Source organism: Helianthus annuus, chromosome 4 (genome assembly GCF_002127325.2).
Source record: "Helianthus annuus cultivar XRQ/B chromosome 4, HanXRQr2.0-SUNRISE, whole genome shotgun sequence".
Classification (NCBI taxonomy): Eukaryota; Viridiplantae; Streptophyta; class Magnoliopsida; order Asterales; family Asteraceae; genus Helianthus; species Helianthus annuus.
This window is the reverse complement of record NC_035436.2, coordinates 165,757,152-165,770,795: the sequence shown is the minus strand read 5'-3', so window position 1 is coordinate 165,770,795 and position 13,644 is coordinate 165,757,152. Positions and strand designations below refer to the sequence as shown.

The 13,644-nt window shown below is 33.6% G+C and overlaps 1 protein-coding gene and 1 long non-coding RNA gene across 2 annotated transcripts; both read right to left on the bottom strand.

Annotated features, from left to right (window-relative positions):
- Positions 1-1,835: 1,835 nt before the first annotated feature.
- Positions 1,836-13,191, bottom strand: LOC110937176 (protein trichome birefringence-like 38). Its single transcript, XM_022179575.2, has 5 exons — positions 12,603-13,191; positions 11,559-11,727; positions 2,592-2,767; positions 2,350-2,508; positions 1,836-2,242 (listed from the first exon to the last, which is right to left on the bottom strand). The coding sequence occupies exons 1-5, from the start codon at positions 12,947-12,949 to the stop codon at positions 1,957-1,959; spliced, it is 1,137 nt and encodes a 378-aa protein (XP_022035267.1). The 5' UTR covers positions 12,950-13,191; the 3' UTR covers positions 1,836-1,956.
- LOC118491123 lies at positions 4,035-5,062 on the bottom strand. The gene is made up of 2 exons (XR_004890450.1): positions 4,892-5,062; positions 4,035-4,359 (listed from the first exon to the last, which is right to left on the bottom strand). It is a non-coding gene; the product is annotated as an uncharacterized LOC118491123 (long non-coding RNA).
- Positions 13,192-13,644: the final 453 nt, after the last annotated feature.

Here is a 13,644-nt window from a genome sequence, read left to right as displayed (position 1 = left end):
GTCCCCATAAGCATTTTCTTTAACCATTTGAGTCCAATTTTTGGATGTCTGTTAAATCTACTGTTAAGTCCCCCCACGTGCAATCCACGTGAGGGGTATTTTCGTCCATTCCTACACTTTAAATGTCGTATATCCCTTTATAAGCTTTCCCTTTCATCTTCTTCCACAAAATTAAAAACCCTAAATCTTCATCATAATCTTTCACTTTCATCTTCTTCCACAAAATTAAAAACCCTAAATCTTCATCATGATCAATCAAGTTGTCTGTGCATGTGGGTCTGCAACAATCATAAGAACCTCGTGGACTACAACAAATCCAAGGAGGCAATTCCATTGTTGTGCAAGAGAGGTAATTGATTTGATTTAAAGATCTACAGGTAAACAACCTTAATTGTTGTGTTTTATGGGTTGCACGGAACCCATGCCCGTCCCTGTAATGTTGCTGGTAACCGTAGCCGAAATCATAGGTCACCAGAGACGGAGGTGAACGACTCTGGTACGAAGACAGAAAAACCAAAATCGGAGGTGATGATTTCGCCTGCTCGGAATGATTTAATCAAAGAGTTTGAATGTGTTTTCACCGATTTCAACAGTTGATGATTTGCCCCCTTTTTGGATGTTTTTTAATACCAATAATGATAAAATAGAGTAAAGTTTCAAATCGTATTATTGTTGTGAGTGTACCGTCTAGGTAAAACCATGTAACAAATCTTTGTTATTAATTTGATCACCCTTGTAATTTAGTTCAGTGTTTGGTGTGGAACCGCTGGGAAAACATTGTGGATGATGGGTTTTGATTAAGTTGTGGATCTTGGTGTTTGGTGACTGTGACAGTTACTGGATATATGAAGACGATGATAAGAGTCGTGGCTGGAGGTGGAGGTGGAGGTGATGGGGTTAGAGAGAGAGAGAAAGAAAAGGGGTGGAGAAATTTTATAATCTGATATACATTATTTTTTATATAAAAACAAAAGGGATATACAGCATTTAAAGTGCAGGAATGGACGAAAATACCCCTCACGTGGATTGCACGTGAGGGGACTTAACAGCAGATTTAACAGACATTCAAAAATTGGACTCAATTGGTTAAAGAAAATGCTTATGGAGACTCAGGTCGTTAAACTTTTTGCTTGTGGACTCAACTAATTAAAACTCATAAAACACAGAGACTCAAAAAGTAATTTACCCAAATAAAAATAATCAATATAGACCAATGTGGGACAACTTTAAACATATATCATTCATTTTAGCTATAGCGTAGACATATCATAGGCTATACGGTTAACAGTTATCATGTTTAACCTTAACAGGATGACACGTTAAGACCTTTTTAGTTTCATGTCTTAACAGGTTAAATACATGTTAACCTGTTAAGACCCGTTAATGACACATTTATAATTTTGAAAACAAAATATGTGGGGCTCCTAATTTTAAATAAAAGTTACCTAAAAGTAAAGTTTATATATTTAATAACAGGTCGTGTCCGAGTCTTTATAGGTCGAGTTCGTATTTTAACAGGTGGTGTTCGTGTCTTAACAGGTCGCCTTCGTGTCTTAACAGGTCGGATGACACGCCGGTAATTTTTCGTGTCATAACAGGTCCTTTCGTGTAACCTGTTTATTATCGTGTTCGTGTTTGGAAATTCTGACGCGATAAGATTTCATGTCGTGTTCGTGTTTACCTATTTCGGGTTCATGTCTTATCATCTATTGCAAAACCTATTGATTGTTAATATTAGTATATACTTACATATACATGTAGCTATATGCGTCTAAATATGGATGAAAATTGTTTTGCATTTGAATTTACAACCTAAGAGAATAGACAAATCAAAATTTTACCAATACTAATCAATGAACTTTGAAATGAACAAATTTTCACACTTCATTAAAACTAAGATGCATATAGTTTCTGTAAAACAAATATGTAATGAGACAAATTAAATCGATCTGTCAATTAAATAAAGCTTGCATATAGGAGTTGATTCCAAGTATCGGGTAGCCCAGGAACACACCAGTGACTACAATCTACGCCTGAACCATCACCATAAGTTGAAGGGTGTGCATCTTTCCTCAATTGTGACAGCGTCGTGATATCAAGCAAGTAAACTGGTTTTTGTACCGCCCCCAAAACCTTCTTCAAAACACCTTGCGCTTCAGGTAATCCTCCTGGATATGTCGATCCTTGTATTGGTTGTAGTTCTCCGTAGCAATTCTTGGATGATGATCCCCATTCCTTTCCCCTAATTTTAAAAGAAGTTTACCAAATGTAAATTCACTTATTCCTAAAAGGCATTGTACTTGATTATAGTTCAGAATATTGTTGCTTGATGTTGGATAAAGCACTTACCTGTAATGTGAAGGGGAGATCCCTTGGAAGTATACTTTAGTCTTAGACGGATCGACATTGAGATCGACCCATTTTCCCCATGTTGTCATGCCCTTGAAGTACGCCTCCAGACGGTCCATATCTTTTGATATGGTTGAACCATATTGCATATAATCCCATCTGCGGGATTATAGTTGAAGAATAATATACGAAATCAACATATCACTATTAATGCAACCGTTAGGAAAATTGATGAAACATACGGTTGTAATCGTCCAGTGTGTGTCCACCAATGCCACGAATTGAAAATCAGCACGTCCATCCCTTTCCATGCATCGCCACCTTGAATGGAATCCAATTTCAGTACCCGGCCAATGCTTTCTTTTACTATATCCACCAAGTATGTGGAGCGATATAAATATATTGTTACTCCATAGTCCTGCACATTTATCAATCGTTAAACCCTCGAAACTATATTTTAAACTTTCATCTATTGAACTTAAGACATCGGGGTAACAGTGTAACACATTGTTAAAGGGCTATTTTTTACATACTGAAATATCATTTCAGATAATTAAACTATGTAGAAGTAATGGGACAAAAAAAGAAAGAAAAAAAATTTTCCACCACAAGTTTATAAAATAGTATGTAATTATTTAAACCCATTTTACAAATAAAGTGGTAGGTCGCATGTCATTTTAAGCAGAGAAAAAGAAAGGAAAAAAACTAAGGCTGTCGTTTAGAAACACAAGGACTGTAAAGGAGAAAGACTTTCTGAAATATATATCTTCTTTCCACGATGATAACACACTTGTGAACCTTGTTTTGTTTCTTCTGCTTTGTCTTCATCACACGTTTACATTTTAGAAATTTGTTTTTAACCATGACACTACTAGAAAATTGCCAAGTTTGTGACAACCAAATTTGTAGCAAATTTGTCTGAAATTGGCCTTACCTACAAATTTCCTACAAAAAAATTCATAGGAAATAAACTTGTGGGTAACCGGATTAGCTACAAAAATACGACAAAATCTCCTACAAAATTCCTACAAAATCTCTGGTCGCAAAATTTGCTACAAAATACTGACAAATCGCTCTTTTTGCAAAATTCCGACAATTCTTCCACGTTTTTACCTTTTTTATATTATTTTATGATATTTTATTTTTAAAATTAATAACATTATTAAAAAAAATATTCATATTTTTTTTATTTTCTCGACAAAATTCCTACAAATTATAAAACATTCTTGCGACAAAATTCCTACAAATTATAAAACTTTTCTGCGACAAAATTCCTACAAATTATAAAACTTTCTTGCGACAAAATTTCCTACAAATCATAAAACTTTCCACAAGTTTCCTACAAATTTATAAATTTTCTCTAAAAAATTTGCTACGAATTATCTACAAAACTAACGGTTTCCAACAAATTTCCTACAAAGTTATCAACACAGTTTGCGACAAATTTCCTACAACTAAAAATATATTTTTTAATGTAGCTACAAATTTCCTATAAACAGTTAAAAACGTTCTTGCGACAAAATTCCTACAAATTATAAAACTCTTCTGCTACAAAATTCCTACAAATTATAAAACTCTTCTGCAACAGATTTGTGACAAAGATCTGTGACAAAATAACAATTCTGAATTTTAAAAAACCATTAATTGTATAAAAACGCAGCAAAATATAAAATATTCCAAAAAAATAACAGCAATCAAAATTATAAAACATTCCAAAACATTTGCAACAAGCAAGATTCTAAAACATTCCAGAAGTTCCAAAACACACAAAAAAATCCTAATTAAGAGCAAGTTTTTTGATTCAAAACTAATCCAACATTCCAATACTTAACAAAACGAGAGCTTTGTTTACTTCTTTCCGATGTTTTTCACCATTTCTTCCATATTTTTTCGCCATGCGTCTTGGTCGGCCCGCTCTTTTTCACGCTCTTGTTGAAATAGTTCGAAACGGGCTTCTATGTTTTGTCGAGCCTCACACTCTCTTTCTAGTTCCGCCTGAACTTTTTGAAGCTGAAAATTATAAAACCGTAATCATCACATATCAACCCGAACAGGTCGATCAACACAACCCTACAAAAATCTAACTAACAACGTAAAAATCCCTTATAACAAAATACAAACACACATACATATTAAAAAATGAAATATCATATTAAAATGTTGTTATTTATTTGTACTTAATTATTTTAATAAATTATTAAAAAGTATTATAAGTACGCAATTCCTTATGTTTCTTGCAATTTTACTTTTATTAAACATATTTATACATGAGTGGTCTTTAATTAATTTTTATAAAAACTCATCTTGACTCGTGCTTATTTTGTAAAAACTCCTAACACAAACCAAATAAACCTTGAAAATGAACCCTTCTAACCCAAATCAAAATTGGCGTGAACCTGAACCCGAATCAAATTAACCCTGTTTAAAAATAACCTATCCTGACCCAATCCATTTTGACCCACACGGCTGATCCCATTTTGAATCCATTTTGACAACAGGCCTATTTTAAGCAGGATATATATGAATTGTCCTCCATTCTTACCGGTTTTGACATCTCGCTAGCACAACGTATAATGGATCTTTCATAGACTCTTCAGGTGACAATTAGTGGAACAGCATAGCAATGTATCCACAGTTAACAAAGCTGTAAAAGGGAAACAAACTAGAATATAAGACCAACTCAAACATGTACAGATTCCATAATGTATATAGAAATTACCTGCCACAAAAAAATTATATAATTAAAAAAACAATTCTCTTGATCCAGCTTGATTCCTTGTAGAAAAACGCCTAAAGATTACCAGTATATAACCATTCAATATGAATTAGCTAGAAAACTAAAACAGAAACATGTGCATTCCAAACAAAATATAACGCTGCTCTAACGAGTTATAGTATAAAAACAACGCAAAGTAAAGTGACCTCGGATTAGCATGTTATTTCGGTACTTGTGTAAAACAACGACACGATCCGACATGTAGCTTTAAAAGGTAGTTTTGTTAGTATAAATAGGGGCTATTATGTTTAGGGAATACTTAAATATCAAACAAACAATAACTTAGCCTTGAAAATTTTAAATAAACTTGCTTACCATTATAGGAAGTATAATCACAATATAATCATACTCTGCCACTTGCATCCACCTGCCATAAATTTGACAAACAATTGAAACATTCATCATCAGAAGAACAAATATATAGTTCTAGCTTGTTCACAAAGATTACCATTTGCTTGGCTGGAAACAAGAGACTTGGCCATCCGCGGCAAATGAGTAAACAAGCACATCTGCCATTACCCATGCCGATATAATGAGGAAAGTCTTCAATGCTACTAACATAGACGCTGATGCCACTGCCACTGCCATTATTGCTCCGGTGTCTGAAGAAACAAAGTGCATGTGATGTAATAAGGATAAAGACACGGAAAGTTCTAAATTCGGCATAAATCACCCTATCAATTTTAGCGATCAGATAAAACACATATTTTATACATAAATTTGTAAAAATAAACCAGTTAAATAGGTCAACTCGCTAACGAGTGAGGTCGACACGAACACGACCTGCTTAGACAAACGTGTCCGCAGGGTTTAAACTGAAACAGGCCCCCATTTAAACTAAGTTGCAAACTTGAAAATTCCATATGAAATTCGGAAGCTCGCTTAAAGCACGCTTTTTTAAACCAAGCTCATAGCATATGCCTTAATGAGAAATGATTAAGATGCCAATATATTTCAAGAACCACGGGTAAAAATCAATCTCGATTCATTTTGATGCAGTCAAAAGCTATATATAACTAGTTCTATACTCGTCCGGTGGACGGGCATTTTAACGTCACAATATGAAAAAAATGCCTCTCTGAATTATTAACGTGTCAAATAAGGGCACACGGGGCGGTAGCATTATAACGAGTGATGGCAAAAGTATAACGAGTGATATTTTATTTTTCCCACCCCGCCTCATTTAGATAACGCGTTATATATGAACGAAAATCCATTTTCGTTATTTTTTCAACGCGTGATGGTTTTGTTTTGTGAGTGGAATTGTTGGTTGGGGGGAAATTGTTGGGTATGGTGGTGAGTGATGACCACCCCCACTAAAAAGGGTTGTGAGTGATGGAAAAATGGTTGATGACATGGCGGAACTTGAATGGTGCTTGTGAGTGATAGAAACTATCACTAGTGAACCACCCCTCCCCCCCTAAGTTTATCCAAGTTACCAATGTGGTGGTGGTCCATTGGCAAAGGTAAAGTCTTACTCACTAGTATTTAATACGCATATACAATCATTACTCACTAGTATTTAATACGCATATACAATCATGACAATGGCCGAATTGCCCTTCTGGTTAACAAAGTTACATATAAAATGTCTGAATTGTCCTTCTCGTTAAGAGAAAAAATAGATGAAATTAACCCAGTGGACTAAAATGCCAACAGTGAAACCGTTTTTTGACCCACGCGAAAAATGAAACATTTGAACTAAATTGACAAAATGGTCCAAACCACCGGGACAAAAATAGCATTTAACTCTTATATTTGTTAGGGGTGCAAACGAGCCAAGCTACTTGAGTTCGGATCCAAACAAAAACTCAAACGATTCAAGCTTAAACTAGTCTAAGTTTCGCTTATCGAACTCAAGCTGGCTCGCGAGCCTTAACGAGCACACCGTTTATATATTTTTTTAATTAATATATTAAGTATATATTTAAATAATAATAATAATAATAATAATAATTACTATTTGTAAAATATGATTATATATTAAACGATTCGAGCCCGAGCCTAAGCCGAGACCTAGCTTCAAAAACTACCTGCAAGTCGAATTCAAGCTTTATAACCAAAGGTACACACATACATGCACAAACACATATACATATACGCATAGACATAGACACATATACATATACGCACAAACACATATGCATATACACGTAGACATAGTGATAAAACAGTGGTTAACCGGGGAGGTTAATTCACTGGTCTCGTCAAGTAGAGTTAATCCCTTCTTTCTGAGGATCGGTTGCTGGATCGTCCGCTAACCCGTCTCCTGCACAAGGAAACACACTGTGACTCATAACAAGGAGGATGGGGCGGGGGTGCTCCTTGTTACCACTCTCCGGCGTCAGAATCAGTATTTGCTTGAGAGCAAAGTGTGTGATAGTAGTAAGTGTGAGAGAGAGCAGATAAGCGATACCTCAAACCTGGTCTGGGATGGGTATATATAGCCGAAGAGTGAAGGAGGGTAATTCAGTGGCTAGACCGACGACGCGCAGCCTGTTGCAGGTGTGTCAGAAGCGTAGATCACGGAAGTGTTGGACACTTCCTGAGGTGATGCCACGTCCTGCTGCGGCTGTCAGTCTGTGTGCCAGCGTTGCAAAGATGTGGGGCGGACTGGTGACGACTGTCAGTGTCAGTTGTTGTTTTGGACACTTATGTCAAAGTGTGAGTCCTACTTGCGTTGTCAATATGATGTGGTGTTGTGCCGCATCGCTATATGCGGTAACCACGATTGTTACCGCATCCCTTGTCGTGACGAAGATATCCATAGGATGCGGTGCTGAGCCGCATCGCTATGTGCGGTGACTGCGGTTGTTACCGCATCCCTTGTCGTGACGAAAACATCCATAGGATGCGGTGTTGAGCCGCATCGCTATGTGCAACGATTGCGGTTGTTATCGCATCCCTTGTCGTGACGAAAACAACCGTTTTCATACACAAGGTAAGTCTTATCATCACTTGACCGATTGGAACAGTTAACTGCGTTCGCGCATGCCCGCACGGACGCAGATAAGTCCTAGTTGATGTGAGTATTTGATATGGGTGATGGTCACTCGCGTTCGCTTCGGTGCGGTATCTGGGACCATACCCTTGCACATAGACACACATACATGCACAAACACATATACATCAAGACATGCATGATTTACTATTGTTTGTTGTTATCCGTTAAGACCCAATATGGTCCATTACAGTATATTGCAGTGTAGTTTTGCATAGTACAGGATCGTATCATATCGTATCGTACAATATAGTATATTACAGTATAGTATATTACAATATAGTACAATATAATATAGTATAGTGTAGCATAGTATATGATCATATCGTATATTACAATATAGTATAGTATAATATCGTATACTATGTGGTATAATATATTATAGTGTAGTATTGTATAGCATATAGAGTGAATTTCAAGGATTGTCCTTTATCTTTATATCTATTTTAAGGCGTTGTCCTTTATGTTCAAAATTGACGAGTTTTGTCCTACATGTTTTCATATCATACACGTTTTGTCCTTTAGGCCTAACCCAGCTAGTTTTTTCAGTTAAATTTGATCCTATGCTTTGTACATGAGGGCATTTTTGTCAATTCAAAGGTAAGTTCAACGGCAAATTTACAGCTCAAAGCTTCTGCAACCTTTGAATTGACAAAAATTCTCTCATGTGCAAAGCACATGACCAAATTTAACTGAAAAAACTAACTGGGTTAGGCCTAAAGGACAAAACGTGTATGATATGAAAACATAAAGGACAAAACTCGTCAAATTTGAACATAAAGGACAACGCGTGAAAATGGGTATAAAGATAAAGGACAATCCTTGAAATTCACTCTAGTATATAATAGCATCGTACAGTATAGTACAGTGTAGTGTTGTATAATATAGGACCGTATCGTATCGCACAATGTAATATAGTATACTATACTGTATCGTATAGTATAGTGTCGTGTCATGTTGCGTCGTATCGTGTAGTGTCGTTCGTGTAGTGTAGTGTAGGATTGTATTGTATGGTACTGTATAAGATTGTATCGTATGGTACAACATAGTATAATATCGTATAATATATGGTATAGTATAGTATGAGGTATGATATAGTAGTACAGAATAAACTGCCACAAATTTCCTACAAATTTGACATTTTATAATTTAAAATAATATGTTTTTTCTAAATTGATAAATTAAAATAACCTTTTTGTAGGAAATTTGTAGCAACTGATGTTCATTTGCTACAAATTTTCGACAAACTAAACATTATATATTTTCAAACTATGTTTTTTTCTATAAACAACTGTTTTGTAGGAAATTTGTAGCAACTGCTGTCAATTTGCTACAAATTGCCGACAAATTTATTATTTTATTTTTTAGAACTATATATTTTTCTAAAATTGATAAATAACAAGTAACATAACTTTTTTTTGTAGGAAATATGTAGCAACTTGTGTCAATTTGCTACAAATTTCTGACAAATTTAACATTTTATTTTTTAAAATTATGTTTTCTTCTTAATTTAATGAATGATAGGCTTTTTGTAGGAAATTTGTAACAACTGCTGTCAATTTGCTACAAATTGCCGACAAATTTATTATTCTATTTTTTTAAATTGATAAATTACATTTTGTAGGAAATATGTAGCAACTTGTGTCAATTTGCTACAAATTTCTGACAAATTTAACATTTTATTTTTCAAAATTATGTTTTCTTCTTAATTTAATGAATGATATCCTTTTTGTAGGAAATGTGTAGCAACTGCTGTCAATTTACTACAAATTGCCGACAAATTTATTATTTTATTTTTTAAAATTATCTATTTTTTTTTAAAATTGATAAATTACAAATAACATAACTTTTTTTGTAGGAAATATGTAGCAACTTGTGCCAATTTGCTACAAATTTCTTACAAATTTAACATTTTATTTTTCAAAATTATGTTTTCTTCTTAATTTAATGAATGATAGCCTTTTTGTAGGAAATGTGTAGCAACTTCTGTCAATTTGCTACAAATTGCCGACAAATTTATTAATTTATTTTTTAAAATTATCTATTTTTTTTAATTGAATAACATATAACATAACTTTTTTTTGTAGGAAATATGTAGCAACTGGTGTCAGTTTTCTACAAAATTCCGACAAATCTAGTTTTTTATTTTTTAAAATTATGGTTTCTTCTTAATTTGTTGAATAATAGTCTTTTTGTAGGAAATTTGTAGCAACTGCTGTCGATTTGCTACAAATTTCTGACAAACTTATCATTTTATTTTTTTAAATTATCTATTTTTCTGATATTGATAAATAACAAATAAAATAACTTTTTTTTGTAGGAAATATGTAGCAACCGGTGTAAATTTGCTACAAATTTCCGACAAATTTAATATTTAATATTTTTTAAATTATTTATTTTGTTGTAGTTACAAATAATATAAAATTTTATAATTTTTGTCGGAATTTTGTCGAAAAGGTTGTTAATTTTGTGACGAAATTGCTACAAATGCTTATTGTGTGGCAATTTTGTAGAAAATTTGTGGAAACGTTTTGGGTTTTTTTTTTGTTTTTCCTTTTTGTCAAAAAATTGTAAAAAAAAGTTGAGTTGTGGGAAATTTGTAGGAAACTTTTGTAGGAAAAAATGTAGTTTTCTAGTAGTGTGAATACAAAACCACTTACACACCTACAATCTACTTTCAAAAGGCATCTATCGTTTACTTTGTGGGACTCAAACCCCTACCACTTTGATATGAATAAACACTTGATATCACTAAATCAAGAGAACATGAACAACGTATCTTAGACCTACATCTTAAAATTCTATATGAAACCAAACTTGCAACTTGTATGTAGCAAATATTATTTTATATATAGATATATAAAAATAATATAACTGTAAACTAAACACACACACACCAACTCTTTCTCATCCTCTCTAACTCTCTCTTTGCTAACAGAACGTACGTGTGTGTATTTTCTAAAAATATTTTACTCGCCTGCAGTACGTGGCCACTTTTCCATAAACAAAACTCTTCTTTTGGGCTAGTGTCCTTATGCTAAGTTGACCTTTTGTGCCGACAACACGAAAATTAAAATAAAAACAAAAAACCAAAACTGTAGGGTAAAAGGTCCATCAAATCTCGACTTGACATATACAAAAACCGCCCATAATGTTGCTATTATATTTCATATCTCACCATCTCGAATCAGTACAACATTTTATATAAATCAAAGAATATGTCAGATACACAATGCAAATTGGTAACTAATTTTTTTATGTACTGGTTCATATATTTCCTAATATTGGGCCAAAAATCTTGTCAGAATGATTGTTTAACACAACTGACACAAAAGGAAACAGTAACAAATCAGAGATGAAATCAATCTAACTTTGACAATTGTGCATCATGTAAAACATATCAAAATTTACTGTGGGACAGTAAGGGCATACCTGAAATGTAAGGGTAGTAAGAGAGTCCTTGTGCTGAAAAGTAGGGGCCTTGGGGGCAGATGCATGAAGCATACAAGCTAAGGATTGATACATATTCTCACTCAGTGAGTCACCAACAAACATCACCTTCTTCCCTTTCCATTTGCTCAACAAATCCAACCCGTTAAACCTATGTTATGCATGCATCGATGATTGTTATTTATTTTTTTAGAACGGCGGCAATAGCATAAAACCGACTAGCAAAATGTATCGAAAAATTTACGATACAAAGTTACCAATCATGATTGTATCGGTAGTAAATCAATGAACACCAAACTTAATACAGTGACTTTTGTAAATATGTTGTTTAACGATTTAATACTTAAGTTACTTTTTTAAAGGCAGACTTTATATAAAAGAAACACTGATAACAATTAACTAACTAGGGCAAAACACAAATAGTTACATGCTAAGAAGTGGGTTTTAAGTCACTGGTCCAACCAACTTTAAACTTACAATTACGACTAGAACACCACAAAAAAGACACAGATGGACTCGAATAATTACTTAATAGAACAGTAAAATAATTATGGACCCAAAATTAATGTCATCAATTAGATGAGGTGGTAATTATTTGAACTGAAGTGTACTGAAAGTACCTATCTATTATTAATTGTCATCATTACAAGCATCGACTTTTGTCCAATATTCCATACAACTTACTTCTGTAATAAATTTTATTTTAGATTTTTAAATTAAAAACTATTGATGATTGTTATGTACTCCATGTAAAAATGTTGCAAATTTAATCTTTATAGTTTATAGTGATGCAATTTCACTTTGTTGTAAACCAAAAAAAATAACAAATTTGGACAACTCACAAGTCGAACCCCTTTATAGCAAAAAAAAAATTAAAAAAAACAACAACAACTTGACATGATAGTGTATGAAAGTGTATGCAACTTCAGTCACATCCCTAAGAATTAAAATTGGACAAAAAGATTTCATTTCCAAAAATAACCACTGAAAACCATAAACAAAATTTAGAGAGAGATGTGTATGTACCTGGGTAAGTTACAAGAATCAGGTTGCCAAGAATACTTGAGATACTGAGTGTCTGAGCGGCCATGTTTAAGACAATCGAATTCGGAATCGATGTAGGGGCAGCTAGAGGCTGCATAGATTGGGTATGAATTGTCAACTACCCATTTTCCCTTAAACAAATCACAGCCTAATAATTCTCTTCCCCTTAATGAACTGCTCCTCCTGCTCCTGCTACTTGTATTATAAGATGATGATGATGACAAAGGTACTTGTGTTTTGGCCAAAGTTACAGCCAGAAACAGTTGCACTTGAAGGAGAAAGATGACAACAGTCAACAAAAGGCATCTCCTTTGGTAACCAAAATCCATATCTTTATTGGACTTTGGTTAAGACTTAGGAGGAGAGAGTACTGAGAATTATGCTTGATCAATTATTGTGTGTAGAAAAGGCTGTCTTTGTGCCCCTTGGTCTCTCATGCCTTTATTATTATTAATATATATAGAGAGAACATTCATCAGCATGCACACACAACCATTAGATGTAAATTAATACAAGAAACAAGATGATTGGTGGATGTAAAATATAGATCTAAAAGTGGATCTAATTGGTTCAATATTTGGCTAATTCAGTTACAAAAAGTCTTTTTAATTGCACTAGAACACATACAAAGAGGACCTGTCAATAGTCATTATTAGTTAATATTGGAGAGATATTTTCTAATTTCTACACATGGTTTATGCATTTTTCACTCTCCTCCTCATATTTTCATTTTATTTTGTTGTTTGTCAATCTCTTTGTTAGGTCCATCTAAGGTTCATATTTTAGGTCTCTCAATAATTTCATCAATTGATGTATGCATACAAATTTTGTCACTATATATGTCTATGTATTATTATTAACCTAAATTTGCAATTGGCTTTAATATGAAAATATCAAATATAATGCACAACTTTATTTCCTATCAAGTCACGTTTAAAATTGCATTATTTTCATTTTAGCTAAAATTTCAAATCATGGGAAAGTGACGTATGCATGGTACATGGAAAATGGCAGATCGAAAAGT